At 39.2% G+C, this 22,660-nt stretch overlaps 1 protein-coding gene across 1 annotated transcript in view; it reads left to right on the top strand.

Annotated features, from left to right (window-relative positions):
* Positions 1-2,666: 2,666 nt before the first annotated feature.
* jmy (junction mediating and regulatory protein, p53 cofactor) overlaps positions 2,667-22,660 on the top strand; it is a 30,937-nt gene continuing 10,943 nt past the window's right edge. The window contains exons 1-2 of the mRNA XM_086301407.1: positions 2,667-4,074; positions 16,596-16,769. Of these exons, the coding sequence (XP_086157533.1) occupies positions 3,205-4,074; positions 16,596-16,769 (1,044 nt within the window). The 5' untranslated portion in view covers positions 2,667-3,204. The remainder of the gene's footprint in view (positions 4,075-16,595; positions 16,770-22,660) is intronic.

Here is a 22,660-nt window from a genome sequence, read left to right as displayed (position 1 = left end):
AACCTTTGGGTTTTTTTTTTTTTTTTTTTTTTTTTTGTTTGTTTGTTTGTTTGTTTTTGGGGCAGGGCATATAGCCTGCTGAAAGATTCCACAGCCATCAGGGAGTACAATTTCCATTAAAAAGGGTGTACATGGTCTGCAAGTAACATCCACGTGGATGGCAGGACCCAAGGTTTCCCAGCAGAACATTACCCAAAGCATCACACTGCCACTGCTGGTTTGCCTTCTTCCCATAGTGCAAATTTAATGTCTGAAGTTGCTATGTTGCAATTAAAGTGCTTTTTCACCCTTTTTGATGTGCGCACAAATATTTGGAATCAGACTTTGAAGTAAAATTAAGAAGTTTTATCAGTTTGGTTTAACAGTTAATAACTTCAGTACAAAGTGCAAAGTTGGTGCAGGGCTATTTATTTGTTATATATATCTATCTATCTATCTATCTATCTATCTATCTATATATATATATATATATATATATATATATATATATATATATATATATCTATAGATATATATATGATATAGATAGAGATATCTCTATCTATCTATCTATCTATCTATATATATAGATAGATAGATAGATAGATAGATAGAGATATCTCTATCTATATCATATATATATCTATAGATATATATATATATATATATATATATATATATATATATATATATCTATAGATATATATATGATATAGATAGAGATATCTCTATCTATCTATCTATCTATCTATATATATATATAGATAGATAGATATATAGATAGATATATAGATATCTCTATCTATCTCTCTCTATATCATATATATATATATATATCTCTAACTATCTCTCAATCATCTTACTTTTCCAAGAGGATAAATGATGAAACCGGTCTCAAAGTGGAATATTACAAGTTTTTCTTTTTGTTTACACCTTAACTATGGAAATTAATGAGCAGTAAATAAAGTGAGGTCAAAACAGGGAATGTGGCAGTGTACGAGAGGTGCTATTTTATTGGAAAGAGAACATGCCTTAGTGGGTGAGACCAAATGTGAAACATCGAGTCAATTTAACAGATTATTACTCAGACATCAATGTGCCTATTTCCATATAAGGGAACAATCTACGAAGCTCTGTAGAGCTTATCTGTTTTTAAACCATGGAAATCCAAAGGGAGTTCTGGTTTCCTGTGTTTATTAGGCTGAAGTATTCTTTCCGCACTCTGACTCAACTGATCCAAATTTTAATGGCAATAATGCATGACCTTCACCTGGTGAACTACATTGAAATGTCTTTTCAATGTGTTTTCACAAGATTTACCAGAAGAGGCAGAGAATTAAAAAGCAGGAAATGCATTTATTTTCAGATTACTTTCCCCCCTCAAATATAATAAAAAAAAATAATAAAACAAAACATATAAAAAATAAAATCAATGCCAATATTTCTGCCGTTGATTGTATTTTACATTCATATTCACGTTTGAGATTTGCCTCATCGTACTTTGAATCCTCGCACATCTTCCATCTCAAGCTTACTGTCAACAAAGGCTGGCATATTTCTACAAATACTCTGCAGTGACTAACAGAACTGAAGTTTGCACTCAGAGGAAATCAAAAGTTGAAAAGATTCTAAATATAAGTCAAGCACCAGCAAGATTTTGGAAAAGGCCCTTAGTAAACTAACCCACTTGGTTCTACATACAGTTTTGTGTGTTTTTTCTAGTAGCTTTAAAAGCACCATAAAGGTAATCTTTGCCCCACTCTACATTTTTTTTCTAGTCGCTAGATTGATTTTAAAGTTGCATGCGAAAATTAACTTTCTTAGAGAATAAATGGTGCATAAACCTGTTTTGACCCAGTTCGCTTACCGTACGCAGTCTGGCACTAAACACGTTCTGTACGTATTTGCGTCATGGATTTGCCCACGTGCAGATGTTTATGCTCCTCGTGCACGTATGCAAGTGAGGAAAAGAGACAGAGGAATAGAGATTAAAAAAAAACAAAAGAGTACAACTCGTAATGAACACTTTTTAAAAATTAAACACGTAAAGTTACTGAATTAAAAAGTAGTTTGCGTGGAACAGTTTTCTGTCTTTGTGTGCCGTTTGGTTTATTAAGCTGTTAAAAGAAACGGACTGTTATGTTGCCTTCAAGGGTTCATGTGGAAAAAGTGTACGCGTAATAAAAACGTTAAACACTGTAATGTAATGAACAAAACATTTTAAGGATGTAGTATGTACAACTGGACTGTGTTTAAAAATATCCAAAAAATAAAAAGAATTGTGAAAAGAATAAAAGTTTGTGATAGAAAGACATGTCATGCTTAATGCATCTGATAAAATATTAGACTTTGCATTGCTTTTTAATGATAAATTGATATATTTCACGTTCACATGGTATAAAGAGAGACTAGCGGATATAGTTAACCAGCATTAGCATATTGTACATTATATGCATCATTAAACGTCTTTTAAAATGCATATTATTGGGAGATAAAGAGATATTTTTGTAGTTTTATAGAGATAAAGAAATATTAGTCAACTAACTAACAATTTGCTCAAAGATCGTTTTGCATGTCAGTACGGTATCGACATTTTCTAGGAGCATCATATTTACCATTTTCATCGTGGAGATGGAATGCAACACCGGAGGGAGGGGGGGGGGTCACCAGTTAAATCCCTCCCCGGACAAACACGCACGCACCTTCTGCTTGTAAACAGAAGCTCACACGTGACATCGAGAGCCGATGTGCGTCGCGCGACGGCATTGTCTGAGAGCGGACAAAGAGCTGCACATTCAAGACAGCGCGAGCATCGGGCAGGTGAGCGCCCAGGTGTCATGGCAACGGACATTAGCTGCCGCAATATGAAGCCGACTTCTCTCCTTCGATTAGACCGCGGTGTCCGAGTGCGTTTGGCTGCTTGAACTTCTTCATGTCGGAATCCCAAATCCGACCATTTGGAGGAGGGACAACGACGTTGGCTGCGCTTTCGGCCGCTTACACGCAACAGACAGCGGGTTAACAAAGCAAGAAAGCCTTTGTGTCATCTCTTAATCTAGCTCGTCGGTTTGTTCGCTGTAGCTCTGCCAAATCTTACTTTGTGTTTTTTTTAAACGTGGGGTCTGCTGTCGGTGGCTACGAGTAGCATTTAGCCTCGACATCAGGGAAGATTTTTTTCCTCTGGCTAACGCATATCTAAGTGTCTTTTTTTACTGGCTGGATGAGATGTCATTCATCATGGAGGATAACTTAGAGTCCGGATGGGTGTCCGTCCGGCCCAAAGTCTTCGACGAAAAAGAGAGACATAAATTTGTTTTCATTGTGGCCTGGAACGACGTCGAGGGAAAGTTCGCCATAACCTGCCACAACAGAACCGTGCAGAGACGGAGCACTTTACTGGACGTCGACTGTGGCCCAATCGCTGGGCTTCCTCCCACCGGTGCCTGCGTGGCTGAAAAACACACAAAAAGTCCCGTCACGGCGAAGAAAGATGGAGTCTGCCAAGTGGGTAAAGTTAGACCGCACTCTGTCCCCAAAGGGAAACCCACAACAAATGCTAACGCAGACAGGAAGACTTTAAAAGCCGGTAGTTCAAAGTCATATGAGTGCGTAAGTCACACTTTAGGGACATGGGACGTTGTGACACCCAAGATAACGGATATGGAGATCCTGGAGCCAGTGGATGTCACGCTGTCTCCGGATGATGCAGACCCAGGCGACATCGAGGCCAGTAACCGCGAAGACTTCAGCTGGGCTGGACTGTTCTCCTTCCAGGAACTGAGAGCAGCCCACCTCCAACTATGCGCCGTCAACTCGGACCTAGAGCCTTGTTTGCCCTCTTTCCCGGAGGAGCAGTCTGGCGTGTGGACTGTCCTTTTCGGTCCGCCCGGGATGTCACAGCGGGAGACGGACGCCCTGTGCTATCAGTTGCAGGTGTACCTGGGTCATGCCCTGGACACCTGCGGCTGGAAGATCCTCTCACAGGTGCTTTTCTCAGAGAGCGACGACACCGAGGAGTACTACGAGAGTCTGAGTGAGCTGAGGCAGAAAGGCTATGAAGATGCTCTGGAGAGGGCCAAAAGACGCATGCAAGAGGTGAAGTAACTTATTCAGTTGTCATGAAGTCTGACTTGCTTTTAAATAAAAGCAGGGAATCAAGCTTTTTAGTACTTGATGATGTGAGATCTGATAAGTACACTCTTAATGGCAGCCTGACATTACATGGAAAGGTAGTTTTGTTTTTTTTTGTTTTTTGATAAACGGGGCAATTTTGGTTTAATTTTAAGTCCATTTATAATTTTAAGGCTGCTGGTTCTCTTCCCTCCTCTTCCTTTGTCCCCCTCCCCTCCTGTGATCTACCATCTGTTGCTGCACATTCACAAGCCAGTAATATGATCTGGTCTGGCCAGACATTACACTCCAGTTGGCTGAACCATTGGAAGGGAGTTACATAGAAAAACAGGAGAACAAAAAGAGGTGGAGTTACAGGAATGATGTGTCACCACAGCTGTCGAGATTGCTTCAGTATAATCCTACACAGATGAAGGTGTATATTTAGCCCAGCTATGTTGCTATATTTCATGTCTGTAGCCTGATGTGAGTGGCAAAGCAAGGTGAAGTGCCAGATACTCTAAAGGTGTAAGTTATGATCATAATTGTAGCCTCAGGAAAAAAATGTTAACCTCCAGAGTGTTTTAACTGACTGATGCACCAAACCAGTAAACGGCTGGTTATCAAGGAGCAAGGAATACTTAATTACTTTAGTGATTCATATGTGACAGGGCACATCTTCAGAGGAAACAGGAATGAGTTTTGTTTGAACTTGTTTTTATAAAAAGAGCAGCAGTCATTACATACAGCTCTCATCAGGTGTTTAAAATCTAGTCGGGGAAACAGTTGTTAGATTAATCGATAATGGAACTAAGTGAAAGATGGGGTAGCTCTTAGTAGCAGCAAAGATGACTCTTCCTTTGATGTGTAATTAGTGTTATTTGTTATTTTATCCAACACACTCATGTGGAAGAGCTCAGTTACTAATACATAACAATAAAATATAATCTAGCTCAAATCATAAGCTGCAGCCTCACGTTGGAACACTATAGTGTCAACAACAGATGTAATATTTACTCTGTTTTATTGGATTGTACTTGTTCCCAAGTTTCCAGGTTCAGTCATGATGAACTTTGACTTTAAGTATGCTGACCTGGTTCCAACACTTTCAGGGCTGTAGTTGGTTTAATTGCATGATGATATTGGGAGAAAAGGAGGGCATGTCATTTTACCTCAAGTAAAATTTACAGTTTTTTACCATAAAGATATGGTGATCTTATAGTAATGTGCTTCCGTACTCCACTAATTACGTTGCTCTATCCAAGCAACAGAAACAGAGAAAATTTTACTTTTTAATCCTTGCCAAGAATGATAATTTTCATCACATAAAACAATATTTTTAGGTTTTTTACCTGTATAGTAAATAAATGACTTGACTGAATTACGTAGAGCCCTTTAAAATGCCAGTTTATGTCATTTTTTCTGATTTGGCATAAACACTGAATAGCCTGTCCTGATTGTTTGGTTTGTCTGGAAAAGCTTCAGACTGAAAATCACTGCTCTTAATAATTGTACTTTGACACTTTCCCAGTTTTTCCTTATCTGTGGTCTGATGCCATACGAAATCCAGCTTATTGCCAGGGGACCTGACATATTGCAAGTTAATAGTTAAAATGTAACATTTTTTTTCTTGTTCTGCGATGACAAGGATGTGAAGGGAACAAAAGGTGATGGGAGGTTAACTACAATTGTAGCACAGAGAGATTAAAGTGAAAGCATACGTAAAAAATCACGCTATAGTGTTTACTATAAAATCTAAGCCACAGGTATCATATAAGAGTCATTCTATCTCAGCTCAGAACATTTTATGCTCAAGCACCTCTGATTTGCCTGGAAATGTTATGGTTTAAAATTTGCACATATATAAGGCTGTGAAATTATAGCTCCATATATCAAATAATTTCAAAGGTTTTACTTGTTTATTTTTGGAAAAAGGTGTATTGACCCACTTCCAGTATGTTTTGATCAATTTGAACATGACTAGATGAAACCTTTAAATTTTCTCTGGCCTCTCAGATACTTAAAAATTTAGTATTTCCTGAATTGTAAACTGTTATATTTGACAAAATAAACCATGTAGCCATATGTAGTCACCAAAATGACAAAAATATGACAATTTCTTCCATTAAAGCAAAAATATCAGTAGATTGTGCAATCGAAATTAGACTGTTGTTTATAGATGATACTCTAATTATAACAGTGAAAGTAGTAGAGTTTTACAAGTCAGGTTTAGATTATAATATATTGTGAGGCAAAGACAAAAGTACTGATGTAAAGTTTTTCATTTGTACAAATAAATATAGCAAAACAATAAAGAGTAATGAAAAAGGGATTAGTTGCTTGTTTCATGTGTGTAGTCCTATATGCCCAAGTTGCCAATGTCTATGTAGCGGCCAATGTCTATGTAGCGATTGGTAGTCTGAGAAAACAGTCAAGAAGGAATCCAGCAATCAACATGCTTGTCATTTGAATAAATGCAAATATATGTATCACATATATTATTGTTGTGATATATATGAAAAAGCAGCATCTTTTGTAATCGTTCTCTCTGTGACGTTTAAATCTGTACAACCATTGTAATTTTTTTTGACAGTTAAACTACTCCTCTGGGTGGTTTGAAATTCAGGCCTAAATGTGTACAATAATCAAGTTTCTCTTCTTTGCTGGGCGACCTCTTGACCTTTGTATGTTGAAGGTTAACATGGCTTCTGCATGTTTTGTGTACGCCCACAGTTTTTGTTATGGTGTGTCTGCATGTTTGCCTCAGGCACAGCTGTGTTGTTAGTCTGCTGTACAGTTACTGAACGGAGCAGTTTACTTCATTCACACTTATGTATAGGGGTATTTTATATTTTGTGTCACTCACATCTTTTTAGTTGTACATAAACTGATACGTTCACAACAATTGCTGTTTTGCCTGCTGGTATTGTCTTGTTGGAGCTAAAAATGGGAACACATAGAGCTGAAGCTGTACTTTTCTGACAATTTTTTGTCAGAGCAACTCCTCAAAAATAAGTAAAATAATAGTTACAATATGCAAATTATTGATATTAAAAATGCATCTTAAACGTTGTGTTTAACCAGTTGACATTACCTCTGTTGATTACAGGTGGCATTACTATTTTCATCTATCACTACATGAAACTTTTGTGCTGAGAAAGCCAGAACCAATCAAGTTGCCTGAAAGATTTAGGCCTGAGGTCTGTTGATTGACGACTCCTGAACAGCATTCAGTTTCAAATGAGCTTTAAAATCCAGTCTCTGCTCAGTCAGGGCGTTCTCTTCCTGCCTCACATCTCAATTAAAAGGCAGAAGGGAAACTGCTTCAGCAAGACTGAGCAGATGTAGCAGCAGCAAGAGTAAGTCCTGATGACAGAGCTGGTATACTGCAGCTATACTCTAGTGCATATTACCAGGAATGTCCCTGTAATTATTATGTACTCATTTCACATTGGAAGGCCTTCTGTTTAACAGCAAGGCTTAACATAGGTTTTATGTTTATTCATTTGCAAACTGCTTTAAAACATGCATATTTATCCATAGCAGACAAGCAAACATACACACAATATACTCTTATTGTCAGGCTGATATAGAATAACAAGAGTAAGAGCAGAACACTAATAAGGCATAAGCAAATGATATGTAAACTAGTCAGAGTAAGAGGCACTTAAAAGAGAGCAATGCCTGAAATCCTGGATGGTGCCTTCAGCTGTGTGTTTGATGTCTGGGTACACAATAAAATGGACCAAGCAGGGGTTACAGTAATTTTGTCTTACAATGTGAAATAATAATTGTTAGCTTTTAAATTTGTCAAAAAACAAAAAACTATGATCGCAGCAGTTGAGTACAGTTTAAATTAAAGTTAATAGGATTGTTCTTAAATGATGAGCTTTTGGATGCGGTGCGTGGGGATTCTAAATGCTCAACATCACACTAGGCAATATCAGACTGATGTTCAAACAAATAGTCCAGTTCATTTGTGCAGTTTTCAGTATAATTTATTTTCCCCACAGGAGCAGTAGTTCATGCTTTTATTGTGGCGTGCGTGTGTTAGACAAAGCACTTAGCGGCATAGATAATAGCGTTGTATCAATGTGTGTGATAGGGTGAGTGAGACTTGTAGTAGAAAGTGCTTTGAGTGGTCAACTTGAGTAGTAGTTATATGAATACCAGTCCATTTATTTCCCCCACAAAAAAGTCCCATTTAATTACATTATAAATGTGTAATTACGTTATACTGGTAGCATAATCTACAAGAATGTAGCATAATTTATTAGTAGATTTATATTTCATATTATAAAACTGTATCTGCAAAAAACATGGTAACAGTAACTTAAAAGTAAATGCAGTAGGGTAAATGTTGTTCCCCTTTTTTATGGGGTGAACATGGCTTTCCATTGGTGGTGTGTTGGCAGGCTGTAGGAAGCTACGAACAGCCCATCTACCTGCAGAGAGTGGCTGTTGCCAGATGGAAGCAGTCCCCAAAATATGTGGTACAATCAGTCTGTGGGCTGCTTCAGCTTTTGATGTTTTTGACCCTTCAGTCAGCTGTGGAGACGAGTAAAGTTATAACACACAAAGAGCTGAAGTGAAATAGATATCTCTCAGTAAGGACACCTGAGCTACATGCTGTTGGGTTTTTGGAGGACTGCACAGGAGCATGATTGTGTAGGTTGACAACACCTCTTGGTAGGCTCACTATAGACAATTAAGGACACATGTGCCGTACAATAAAATAAGCTTTAGACTTACCCCTGCATGCTACAGGCATGTCTACTAGAAAGCAACGGGGTTGCAGCTGTTAGCTCAAGTAATCTTAAGATCTGTCAGTTCACCTGCTTTTTCTTTTTTTCTGTCAGTCACCAAACAGGCCAGCAGCAGGCCAAAAAGCTTGCACAGTATACTGTTTTACTGGTCCCAGTTTAAAAAAGAAAAAAAAAGAAAAAGAAAAGCTTAACACACCTATACACCCCACACCTGACAACATTCAGTTCATCATCAATATAATGTCACTTGTGGTAAAAATAAGCATTACAATACTAGGATTGTAATGTATTGTAATCCTAATTCTAGGATTGTAATGTGATGATGAATGATGAAAAATCAGTTATTAAAACAGCAGCCCATGTATTTTTCTGTTCATTAACTTATTGATTAATTGGTAATTGCCCAAAAACTAATTAAGACAAGTAATACAGTTGGCTTTGGAGGGCAAGAGCAGCAGCTCTTTGCCTTATACTGTTCCCAACAAATATATCAGACCATTAAAATGACATCACTGCAGGAAGTGAAATTGTTGCATTATAAAAATGGGAATTGTAAAAGAAAAATGTGCAAGTCCAGCTTTAGCGATTTATTCTAAAATTCTCCAGTCTGAATTAGAGTCGGCTCATTTAGCTCAGGGGCTTTCCTGGCTAGCAGTGGCTGCAGGGGGTGTACGGCTGGGCACTGGTTTCCAGGGCTACGCAGAGCTAAAGTAAACAGTAGGAGCAGTGTTGGAGCTGAATCGTGTAGTGTCTACCCCAGTACCCACTGTGGAGGGCTGTGGAAACTCAGCCCACAGTTAATATAGGAGTCTCTATTCATATCTATCTGTTTCTGCAGAGCGAGATCACTTTATTCACTACTTTGGATGACGATTGGTGTGGTGGTACATTTCAATATTATCTGAGGCAGACGTGAAGGAGAAGTATTATGCTGTGTGAACTGAAGCTGCTGGCTTCTGAGAGCTGGGAGGTGAATTGTATTTCCTGTGAACAATAGTTGTTTTAATGGTTATTTTCTCTGGAACAATGAAGTGTCTGTGGACGCTTGGACATATGGTATGAATCAGCAACAGTAGAGGCCAATTTATCTTGTACTACACTTAAACAATGTATTTTATGGCATCATTCCTGACCACGCAGACTAGTGTGCCTGCACTTACACATGATTACTAGGATTTTTTTTCTTTGCGCTTTGAAAGGGCTTTTGTTTGGACCTGACTGTAATCATGAATCAGAATTAGACCCAAATTTGGTGCAGCAAGTGACTCCAGTGTCGCAACATTAGCCCTTTTCTACACATAACAGAATTAACTTGGCAATAGTTTCTAGTAAAAAAAAAAAAAATCAAAGGTTAACGTTGTCATGGAATAAGCCACAGTATAGACCTTTTTCACATCACATATGCCGGACAGAAGGGAAACAAGGGTGGAGTTACTAATGTTAATAATGACCCAGTTCCACCGAGTGTCCCAGTATGCCCTGACGGTGAACCAGCACGCATAGTAATAGGATCCCCCGCCATGTGTTTTGAAGTCTGAATGTCAGCTGTGCAAAAGCTTCTTAGGATGTGTTTAAATTTTAAGTCAACAAATTAAAACCAACAATGTTTTTTTTTTTTTTTTTTTTTTTTTTTTTTTTTTTTGTTTCTTTTTGTTTTCTTCTAACTTGCAGTGTAATTGTGCAGCTCCAGAATCAATAAACCTTAACTGAGAACACTATTTTAGTGACTACAGTGATGAAGTAGTGTAATTTATGACTGACATTACATGTTATAGAGGGATTTCTTTTTTCTTTTCAATGGCTCTCTTAGTTGTAATCATACCTATACCTTTTTTTTTTGTTTCAAAGGGAAACACAAACCTCTTGGGGGTTGTGTCAGAAAGGGCATTTGGTATAAACATCTGCCAAATCAAACATGGGAGCTACCTACTATGGCAACCCCTGGTGAATAAAGGAGCAGCCAAAAGTAGCTTTTATACCTGTATTGTTTTTATCTGTGGCAGATAGTTCTTGTCCAGTATCATAGATGGTAAAGAATTTGTCACATTGTGACCCCTGCAGTCCAGTTATCGTATCAAAGATTAGATGTTTTCCCTGAATTTTCTCAGGGATGCCACTCACTGGTTTTCCTTTTCCGCATCTTCCACAGTTCTATGCATAGCTAGTTTTTGCATCACATCACAAAATGTCATATTACCTGACTTACTGGGCATGTATTGCCAGAAGGTGCATTTGTCATGGGAAGGGGCAAAATGTTCATCTACTGTCACCTCAGGGTTGAACATCAGTCAGTGGAAAGACCTGCATCCGTTCCTAATGGGAACAAGCTTGTCAGATGTTGCTCTAGTATCGGTGTTGTAAAGTCTGAGGACTCTTGATATTATTCCGAAGGTCTGAAGTGACATTGTAGTCTGGAAAATAGTTCTGCCTGTTGATGTGTCCCTAAGACTATCAGTGTTCTCATTGCTGGATCTGTACACACCAGCAAGAAGAACACCATTATAGGCATCCAGGTATTCTCATCAATGCCATTCCAAATGTTGCCATGGACTTTTTTTTCCTTCAAAAAATGACAATGGCATAAACGGATCAAAACGTGTCTTGATGTCACTTATTCTTGTCACAGCAAACCAGGTAATCCCAGGCGTCACTTTGATGACATGTGTAGCAATTACCCTACCATGTAAGCCAGGAGTTATTGGACTAAAAAGATATGTCAACAACTGCTTTTGTCAACAACAACTGCTTTTCGCGGATGATGTGGTTCTGTTGGCTTCATCGGGTGATGGCCTCCAGCTCGCACTGGAACGGTTCACAGCCGAGTGTGAAGCAGCGGGAATGAGGATCAGCACCTCCAAATCTGAGGCCATGGTTCTCAGCCGGAAAAGGGTGGAGTGCCCACTCCAGGTCAGGACAAGTTCCTGCCCCAAGTGGAGGAGTTCAAGTATCTCGGGGTCTTGTTCGCGAGTGATGGGAGAAGGGAGCCGGAGATCGACAGACGGATTGGGGCTGCAGCTGCAGTAATGCGGACGCTACACCGGTCCATCGTGGTGAAGAGGGAGCTGAGTGTAAAAGCAAAGCTCTCAATTTACCGGTCGATCTACGTCCCTACCCTCACCTATGGCCACGAGCTGTGGGTAGTGACCGAAAGAACGAACTCGCGGATACAAGAGGCGGAAATGAGCTTCCTCCGAAGGGTGGCTGGCCTCTCCCTTAGAGATAGGGTTAGAAGTTTGGCCATCCGGGAGGGGCTCAGAGTAGAGCCGCTGCTGCTCCACATCGAAAGGAGCCAGCTGAGGTGGTTTGGGCATCTGACAAGGATGCCTCCTGGGGTTGGTGTTCCGGGCATGTCCCACCGGGAGGAGGCCCCGGGGCAGACCCAGGACACGCTGGAGAGATTATATCTCTCGGCTGGCCTGGGAACGCCTTGGTGTTCCCCCGGATAAGCTGGAGGAGGTGGCTGGGGAGAGGAAGTTCTGGGCTTCTCTGCTTAGGCTGCTGCCCCTGCGACCCGGCCCCCGATAAAGCGGATGAAGATGGATGGATGGATGGAGATATGTCAACACTTCTGGATTTGTATGTTTCAGCAGAAGTGAGAGCAGCTCTAGCACATGTGACGACATCATCAGATGTATCTTTGTCCTCTGGTTGATAATCTATTGTCCTCAGAAAGATGGTCAATTATATTGCTATGCTTTTTGTGTCCTCTCATCTTTAGCAAAGATACGATCAAGAGTTTGGCTTATTGTAAATCTTCTTATTTTTGTATGCTACAAACTGGAGATGTGTACTCTCTCTCTCTCTGATAGTGTGGGAGAGCTCAGAGTGTGTTTAGTGCTAAAACTGAAATCATAAAACCGAAATCATAAAACTTTTTAGTTTTATAGTCTTATATTATAACTGTGTCGAAACCAACCCCAACACACAAAGGTCATCATTTTCACCAGAACTTTTTATAATTTAGTTAAATTCAGTTTTTTGTTTTGTTTTGTTTAAATGGAGATTCCTGACAAAGTCTAATGTCTTGTTGAAATAAACAAATTTAATATCCACTTTTATGCATTTAAAACCTAAAAACGGGCCACTGCCGACCCTAATGCAAGAGGAAGGTTAAGTATTTTGGAACAAAGTTTTACCAGTTTTTTGAAGGTCTTTCAAAGTTTTTCCTTGGACATTGTCTGCTTTGTCACTTCTTTCCAGTCCAGCCCTTGCACTTGACCACTTCAGAGAAGTGTTTTTCTTTTGTGTTGGTTTATTAAGCCACTTTACATTTATCCTTGTCCTTCAGACAAAAAAGCCTATCTACAAATGACAGATAACCTAGCAAAGAGCCAATTTTAAACTGTTGTTACAAGTACACTATCACAAAAACACAGAATTTGTTCCCAGTATAGGTATAGAATATAGAAAACAATGATTCCCAAAGAGCTATTAGCTGGAAACTTGGTGAACGGAATATCAGAAACGGAATATCAGAAATGGTCTCAGTTGTGACTGTCAAGAAGCCCTTCTTAAGGTAAATTAGAAGGAAAGGCTGAGATAAGCGAAATTGCATAAGAACTGAAAATCAGTGGCAGCAGGTTTTTATCAGTATTGTAAAGTGCCATATTTTGATCAAACCATGCAGTACTATCTGGAAAGTGTCTGACTGGCTGCACAGCTCTGAACACAACAAAAGGCAGTCAAGGTCCAAAGAGGAGATTTGGATGTCCTTCAAGAAGCCTAGAGAACTATTTCTTGAAGACATTACCTGAAGGCTTGCATAAGCGAGTTCAGTCTATGTTGAATAAAGATGGTCATACAATCTTGATTTTCCGATTTGCTTCTGTAGTGTATTTCCATGTATGTTTGCAACAATTTCCCATTCTCCTAGCAAAATATACAGAAATTAGGGTCATTTGAGACTTTGTCACAGGACTGTAGTTGAGTAATAATTCAGTACTCAAACTACTTAGACCAAAATATCTATAAAGAGTCAAAATGACATGCCTAATTATGAAAAGATGCATGTCATTGGCATTAAATTACAATCAATTTAAAGCTTTTAATGATAATGTTCAAATTTTTCTAACATGCACATATTTCTGAGCTCACACAACTTTCCAATGTCCTCAATGCACCAGTTGCAGGACAAGTAGACTGACAAATAGGTGTGTTGGTATATTTTCCAAGTATGTTAGTTATATGAAATCATGGTATCTTTGTGTATTTTATTGAGCAGACTAACATGCAGACACGTACACATTCTGCTTTTCAGAAACGTGCCTGTGTTACTTGTAGTACTAATCGGGACCAGGACACAGTGGATAATTAACTTCTTATCCTTGGTTCCGATCTGTCTCTGTGGGTGAATAAGATAGTGGTTGTGATGGTGAGAAGTCAACACATGGGTGCACACAGAATATCAGAAATCTACTATGTAAATAGATATGTGAATAACCAGGTTTCTCCTGCTCCATTTAATACACATGCTGATTTTATAGGTCACATATCCAGTCATTAAAAAAAAAAAAACCCACTGGTGATATTTTTCATACACTGTCCTGGTGCTCTTTTCACCCACTAACATGCACCTGATAAACAGCTTAAGAGCTTTAACAAATACAAATACACCATGCACTCAGGTTTGAGTGATGCTTGCTGAAAATTAGGGACGACTAACAGTGTCATTACTAATATATCTGCCCAATACTTTCTCAGGTATTTTGGGTGATCTGTAATAGAGCTAAAGGCCCCAAAGACTCACTTTACTATCAGGAAACCAGCAAATATTCACCTTAACTGAAACCAGTCAACTTAGAGAATTTTACTTAAAAAAAAAAAGAAAAAAAAAAGATTTAAGTCACTATTTAATCATTAAATCTGTTGCTGATTGACTAACTATTGATTTAACTATACAGGGAGTGCAGAATTATTAGGCAAGTTGTATTTTTGAGGAATAATATTATTATTGAACAACAACCATGTTCTCAATGAACCCAAAAAACTCATTAATATCAAAGCTGAATGTTTTTGGAAGTAGTTTTTAGTTTGTTTTTAGTTTTAGCTATTTTAGGAGGATATCTGTGTGTGCAGGTGACTATTACTGTGCATAATTATTAGGCAACTTAACAAAAAACAAATGTATACCCATTTCAATTATTTATTTTTACCAGTGACACCAATATAACATCTCCACATTCACAAATATACATTTCTGACATTCAAAAACAAATCAAAAACAAATCAGCGACCAATATAGCCACCTTTCTTTGCAAGGACACTCAAAAGCCTGCCATCCATGGATTCTGTCAGTGTTTTGATCTGTTCACCATCAACATTGCGTGCAGCAGCAACCACAGCCTCCCAGACACTGTTCAGAGAGGTGTACTGTTTTCCCTCCTTGTAAATCTCACATTTGATGATGGACCACAGGTTCTCAATGGGGTTCAGATCAGGTGAACAAGGAGGCCATGTCATTAGTTTTTCTTCTTTTATACCCTTTCTTGCCAGCCACGCTGTGGAGTACTTGGACGCGTGTGATGGATCATTGTCCTGCATGAAAATCATGTTTTTCTTGAAGGATGCAGACTTCTTCCTGTACCACTGCTTGAAGAAGGTGTCTTCCAGAAACTGGCAGTAGGACTGGGAGTTGAGCTTGACTCCATCCTCAACCCGAAAAGGCCCCACAAGCTCATCTTTGATGATACCAGCCCAAACCAGTACTCCACCTCCACCTTGCTGGCATCTGAGTCGGACTGGAGCTCTCTGCCCTTTACCAATCCAGCCACGGGCCCATCCATCTGGCCCATCAAGATTCACTCTCATTTCATCAGTCCATAAAACCTTAGAAAAACCAGTCTTGAGATATTTCTTGGCCCAGTCTTGACGTTTCAGCTTGTGTGTCTTGTTCAGTGGTGGTCGTCTTTCAGCCTTTCTTACCTTGGCCATGTCTCTGAGTATTGCACACCTTGTGCTTTTGGGCTCTCCAGTGATGCTGCAGCTCTGAAATATGGCCAAACTGGTGGCAAGTGGCATCTTGGCAGCTGCACGCTTGACTTTTCTCAGTTCATGGGCAGTTATTTTGCGCCTTGGTTTTTCCACACGCTTCTTGCGACCCTGTTGACTATTTTGAATGAAACGCTTGATTGTTCGATGATCACGCTTCAGAAGCTTTGCAATTTTGAGACTGCTGCATCCCTCTGCAAGATATCTCACTATTTTTGACTTTTCTGAGCCTGTCAAGTCCTTCTTTTGACCCATTTTGCCAAAGGAAAGGACGTTGCCTAATAATTATGCACACCTGATATAGGGTGTTGATGTCATTAGACCACACCCCTTCTCATTACAGAGATGCACATTACCTAATATGCTTAATTGGTAGTAGGCTTTCGAGCCTATACAGCTTGGAGTAGGACAACATGCATGAAGAGGATGATGTGGACAAAATACTCATTTGCCTAATAATTCTGCACTCCCTGTATTTACACCCAGCTAAAAGCTACAGAGTACAGTAATTAGTGGTTAACAAGCCTGTAAAAACTATAAAACTATTATTTGTGGCACTTTTAGTCTAGATTTTGGTCTTTACTGGCAACCACTAGGGCTTTGTAAAGCCTGAAATGTTTAGTCTTTTGGGTTATTATTGTGGAATTTATTAAAGCGATTTCTCGCATCAGCAACCTTTTACTCCAGTGCAGTATTTTTCACTGTGTGGACTGTTTGTCTGACTATACTGTTCAATGCACATTTTACCTCCAGGTGCTGGATAAACACAAAGCGATGGACAGCATGGTGGAGCTGCTGCAGGTGTACCCGGAGGAGGACGAAGCGTATGGAGAGCTGCTGGAAGCCACAACTCAGCTCTATCACTACCTGCTTCAGCCCTTCAGGGACATGAGGGAACTGGCAATGTTGCGCCGACAGCAGATTAAGGTAATACACACAGGCACACTGATACAAATACCATCTGTTTGAGGGGCTTGATTTAAGTAGGTTTAGCACTAGCTATTGCCGACTAACTGGTCGGCGTGCTCTACAGTGGTGCATGTTAGCAGTTAAAGTGCTGTTGCTATGGTTTGATTAGTGCTGGAAAACGATCCCTGAACCGCTGCATGATGAGCCTACACTTCTAAGCCAAGTGCATTGACCAGCAGTGTTAGGTGTTTAGGCTGGGTGCAGTGGTATTGATGGTTGGGTAGTAGCCGCTCTGCGCTATGCATTTGCTACTGGGGGCTGTGGAGGTCAGAGGATCAGCAGAGAGGCTTTCCCCCAGCGCAGAGCAGCTTAACCAGCATAAGTATTATTGCAGCAGTCACTAAACCACTCAGTAATTCTGCAGCCTCAGCACAGCCTTCTGTTTCCCACTCTCTTTCTCTGCTCTGTCTTTGTTGCTTTTCTTCATTAGGCTTGGAAAGGGAAGTAAATCCACAGACTAATCCCTACTGTCTCACAGACTTCATGGAGAGGAGGAGGCACATGCCTGCTCAGTCAGTAGGTCAGAGTTCTAGCTGCTTCTCGTACACTTGTCCAAAAGCTCAGCGGATAAGAAGTGATATACATAACATTGAAATTCAATAGAAAATTGGATAAGTCAGCTGATTTCTCACTAATATGATAGTTCATATTTTCAACCAAGACAATCAGACTAGAAGTTAGCTAGAGTAAAAATAGGACAACAACTGTCTTGCAACTAGGTCAGGTTGCTGTGATTGAATTTCTTTACATTCAGCCACAAATTGCAAGTGGTCAGGGTGATCACCTGATTGCCCACAGACTGGTCATGCAGCATCCCTGACTTTTGATCACAAGGCGACTGCCTGGGTTGTCTCTTGGGAGTCATCCTGTATCCAAATAGTTGTGGTCTAGCTCAGACTGATTGCAAACACTGTCAGACAGATTGGTGAATGTTTGTAAATAATTGCCATTAATTTCTAAACAGAGTCAGTCTACACTGATAAGCACATTTCGTTTCATGGACATTAATTTAATGGACAATAGAAATAATGTCCCATACAGTCCCTATTACTATCTCTCTACCTGTCTTTTGTTCTCTTTCATAGACTGTCTCAGTCTTTCACCCACAGTTGGGCTGTGAGTATTTTACATTGTCAACATGCCTTTCACAGCATGCTTATTCGGCATCTTGTCACTAACAACACAAGTGCCTGTGTGTGTGTGTGTGTGTGTGTGTGTGTGTGTGTGTGTGTGTGTGTGTGTGTGTGTCTTGGGTGGGATTTCTGTGTGTGTGTTATGATGGTTCTTGGGCAGATGCTGATGTTAAGTGAGATATTTCACTGTTTTCCCCTTTGCACTTTTTTTTAAGGAGAAGTCTAAATATTTGCAATAGTTAGGAAAAAAGGAAAAAAGAAATCTAAATTTTAAGTGTTAGTACATTTTTCTACTCGCTGTACGCAAAGCTCCACTGTTGTCAGATATATTAAAAACACATCAGTGTTGCACTTAGTGGAACTGAGTCAAATATAAACTGTAGTTTGTTGTTATAAATGTCCAGCTACCAAAGGCTTTATGGATTTATCTATAACCTAAAATAGTTTCCTGTAAATAAAGTGTAAAGTTAGTGTTACTAAAAATCTTTCTTTTCGCAACCTGTTTTTAGAGGAGGGCTAACACGTCATTGATTGTTGGTCTTTTTTATTTATTGACAATAAGAAAAATATTTCTGAATCAGTAAATCTACAGATTTCTTTTTTCAAATTTAAGAGAAGTATTTTATCTTTCAAAGCTTCTGGTATTTTGCTATAGCCAATTAGTTATTTATATTTTTTGTATCTTGCTTTTGAGCAAGAGAGTGCAAAGCACCAAGGAAAAAAAGGTAGAAAATAGTAAAAATTGTGAATATTTTACATTTGACACAACCGGCCATGACCAGTGAATATTTTTTGCTTATAAGTTGTGTAACCCATTAATGCAGATTAACTAATCCTTTAAGCTGTGTTGGCAGTCTTATGTTTTAAGATTAGCAGTCTTGTTTATGCTGTGGAAAAAAAAATCAGTAGAAATAAGCAATGTGTTTCTGATGAACTGTGCAAAGTGTGAAGCCTTCACTGACATTTTGTACATTTTTGTGTAGATTACTACAATGCTGCAATACAAACTGTTGTGCTGTGGGTGGGTAGGTGGGGCTGTAAAAGCATGGCGTTTTGTTGAATTAAAGAGCTTATGAATTGCATTATGGGAAATGTAGTCCAGCATGTGGCAAGCTTAGCCCATGACAGCATTTTTATATACTACATAGTAATGTTTATAATATTGCTTTAACTGTTGAAATATGAAATAGAGAATTTGTGATTGTGAATAAAATAGATAAATAAAAACAGGTAAACATCAAAATGTTTTCCTAAGATTACATTTCTCTCTTCTTGTTCTTCTTGTTCTTGTTCTTCTTCTTCTTCTTCTTCTTCTTCTTCTTCTTCTTCTTCCTTTTTTTTTTTTTTTTTTTTACCCCAAGATTTTTCAGGTGTTTTACAATCAGCGAGAGTCTGAGAGTCGGACTTTCTGTTACTTTCTTTTAATTCCTCAGGTTTTATAGATCTGCTACATTGCTGAAAACAAATCCTTCAGCATTTGTTTGGTAGTCTGTGTGTGGTATGATGTTAAACCTGAACTTTAATGTAGTGTCTAATGAATGCAACTATTTCAACTTTTACCTCAAACCTTTTTTATTTTCTCCATGTGCTTCATGTGCCCAAGTTTTTCCAGCTGTACCACCTGCTCCCTTCAGGGCGATCCAACGGCTGAAAACAAAGCTGTATGCAAATGATACCTTGACACAGACTAAAGGGAGCGGGCTTTTTTCAAACTGATGAGTCAGGGGTTTGTGGAGATTCTCTCCTTTGTGAAGAAAGGGGAAGAGGTGTAAGAGGGAATCAGCACATAGGAGATTGTCACTTACATGCAGTTTGCATCCTGCTTGTTGTCGTAAAGATGAGGAGGAAAAAGGCAGACGGGTGCTAGTATTATAACCTGTTCTGACCTCATCTGCAAGTGTGAATGCAGTAATACACATGGCATGTATGAGGTTATTGTGAAAAGACCAAAGTGCTTCAAGGACCTACATGCTGCAATGTTACAGCGGAGCCCTTTTAAATAAACAACAATGCTGGTTTCATCAGTCTGTTAAATGGTGACGTCCTGTTATTCAGACATGTCACTTTTATGGCTTCATGTAAGCGTTCCTGCAACAGTAATGTAACCATGCATAGTACTTGCAGTATATAATGTTCTGTACATGAGATTCCAAAGAACAGAAAGAGTTTCATTAGCCAGACTCTGTTCTCCTTATTGAAATTGTAAAGCTTTATTTGATAACGTCTTAAATCTGTGATAGTTAGAATAGAGGCCTGTGAGTGGATGTGGCAACTAAAAGCAAGCAAACCATCTTTTTCACTCTGTTTATATGTTTGCAAATGTTGAAGTAGCCGGATATTTAATAAACAGTCTAACAGTTTATTTTCCTTTCTTTTTTGCCCCTGACATGATGATGATTTCTCTAAAAAAAAAAATTGTCCCCTTGTGAGCTAATCAACTGAAGATAGAGGAGAGCTCTGTGCATGCTGTTAATGTGACTACGTGCATTCAGACTCAGGATGTATTGAAAGTTTAAAGTGATGCATGTTTGACCTTTACTGAAAAGTGACCAGACTGCCATTCATATACGAAGCTAACATAATCAGATGGAATCACATAAGCGGAAATGACTGTCTGAAAGTAATCTAAGTAAGGTGTAATCTTGTCAGGTAGAGGTATTACACATTAGAGAGAATTGGAAAAAAATTATTTAATACTCGCATGATATATTTTTTGGTACTTAAAAGTTAGGTTAATCTTCTTGGAGATCATTATTTTTCCTAAATTAACTTTAAAATGGTTTAGCCTGTAAAATGTCAGAAAGCAGTGAATATTGCTGACAAACTAGGAGCTGAGATGTATGAATATATGTGTTTAATCATTAATTTGACCATTGTTACTGCTCAGCTGTGAATTTTCAGCTAAAGGGTTTCATGCTCTCAACTGGAGACATCTGAGCTTACCAGAAACAGCGAAAAGCTGATGGAAAATTGAATGAATGTTCTCTCATCAGGCATTTTGGTGAACGGTGCATTGTCCGTAGCATGTCGGAGCAGTCCAGCGTGGGTGTCCTGTTGCTCAGGAGGTCAGAGGGCAGCCATGAATTAAAAATGTGGTTTCACTGTGGCATGGCAGAGATGGTTTTGTGCCATGGTGAGCTCCAGTTACAGTTTCACATTGTATTCATTCTAACATGGCAACAGTTGTCAACATGCTACACTAGATTCACCTCTGCTAAGTTCTTCTGCTCTTTTATCTATGCTCCACCTCTCCACCGCCCTGCATCACTGAAAAACATTTATTTCCTCGACTTCTTTTGTCATTACTTCAGTGTGTCACCGAGGCAGCTTTGTTTTAATTTCCTGTGACTCAAAAAGCCATTTTCCACTAGTACCTACTCAACTCGACTCGAAGGGACTCGACTTGGCTCGGTTTTGGTGGCTTTCATTACATATGAATGTCACCTAATGTGCCTGGGGTCATTACACCAATGCTCTTGAAAGTCCTGTGATGCCATTTGCATGCGACACACACAACCCTACAATGGAGGACGTCGACGCGATGGTATACCTGCTGCTCGGTGTACAGCTTTTCGTCAAACTTGGGGACCGCGGTGTTGTTGGTTTTTTTTTTTTTTTTTTGTGTAGCCATTTTCAAAAATGGCGGGTTTTGTGACGTAGTCGCTCTCATGACTCATGGAGTGAAGTCAGTGACTCGCCAATGTGTGGAAGCCTGTCTGTTGATACCATCTAATGGAAAACCCTATACACTGAGCCGAGCCAAGCCGAGTAGGTAATAGTGGAAAGGGGCTAAGAGAAAACATTTCTATGCACATAAATTAGCTGATTAGGCAATTAATCTAATTGTTTTTTTTACTAGTTATAGAAGTCCTCATTTTTTCTTTGTGGTCTAAATGTTTAAGTTCAAAGTTAATTAAATAAATCATATATTGAAGGACTTCTTTCTCAGCAGCTCCAAACCATGACCAAGACACCACCATGTTTTACAGATGACTGTAGACACTCACTGTTGTACTTCTGTTTTTACCTCCTCAATACATACTGATGACTAAAGATGTAAAATTTTGATCCAGTAATTCATAAAACATGTTGGGACTGATTTTCAATCCAGTTCTTGTGCAGTTTGGCCTGTTTCCCATCCTTAAGATTGATTCCTGGCGGCCACCCTCCCACTGAGAGTATCTCTGATAAGGCTTCGGGAAACAGTTGCTTGATCAACTGTTAGGCCAGATGCACGTCCCAGGCCTGTGTCAGTTCTTTGCAGGACGTGACTTTCAGATACTGTTCATTTCCTGTAGATGTGAAAGACATGCTGCACATGTCAAGTTTTCAGCTAATATCTGATTGAGAATCACCTTCCTGGTCCAAAAAATTATATTTTATCCCTGGTTAACTGTGTTGTCTTTTTTTTTTTTTTTTTTCTAATACACACACTCCTGTGTTTTTGCGACAGGATGCTAGTAACAAAATGCCTCACGATACGGTTTAAAATTGGTTCTTTGAAGGAACTGCAGGTTTTTCAAATAATTATAAATAATTGTTTGATGAAGACTGCCTCGTATCTACCACAGTCATGCTATTTTAATCAAATGAGATAAGGGCGACCATGACAGCATCCGTCCTGTAATCCCAGCACTTTAGCGTGGGAAATGGCGTCACACCTCTGTTTTAAGTAGGGCTGACATATCACTGTATGACACCATGACCAGAGGTGTT

Source organism: Aulonocara sp. 'chitande type north' Nkhata Bay, linkage group LG7, assembly GCF_057382095.1.
Source record: "Aulonocara sp. 'chitande type north' Nkhata Bay isolate Kocher_YH1m ecotype deep benthic linkage group LG7, A_spYH_male_GT1.1, whole genome shotgun sequence".
Lineage (NCBI taxonomy): Eukaryota > Metazoa > Chordata > Actinopteri > Cichliformes > Cichlidae > Aulonocara > Aulonocara sp. 'chitande type north' Nkhata Bay.
This window is presented reverse-complemented; position numbering and strand designations above follow the sequence as displayed.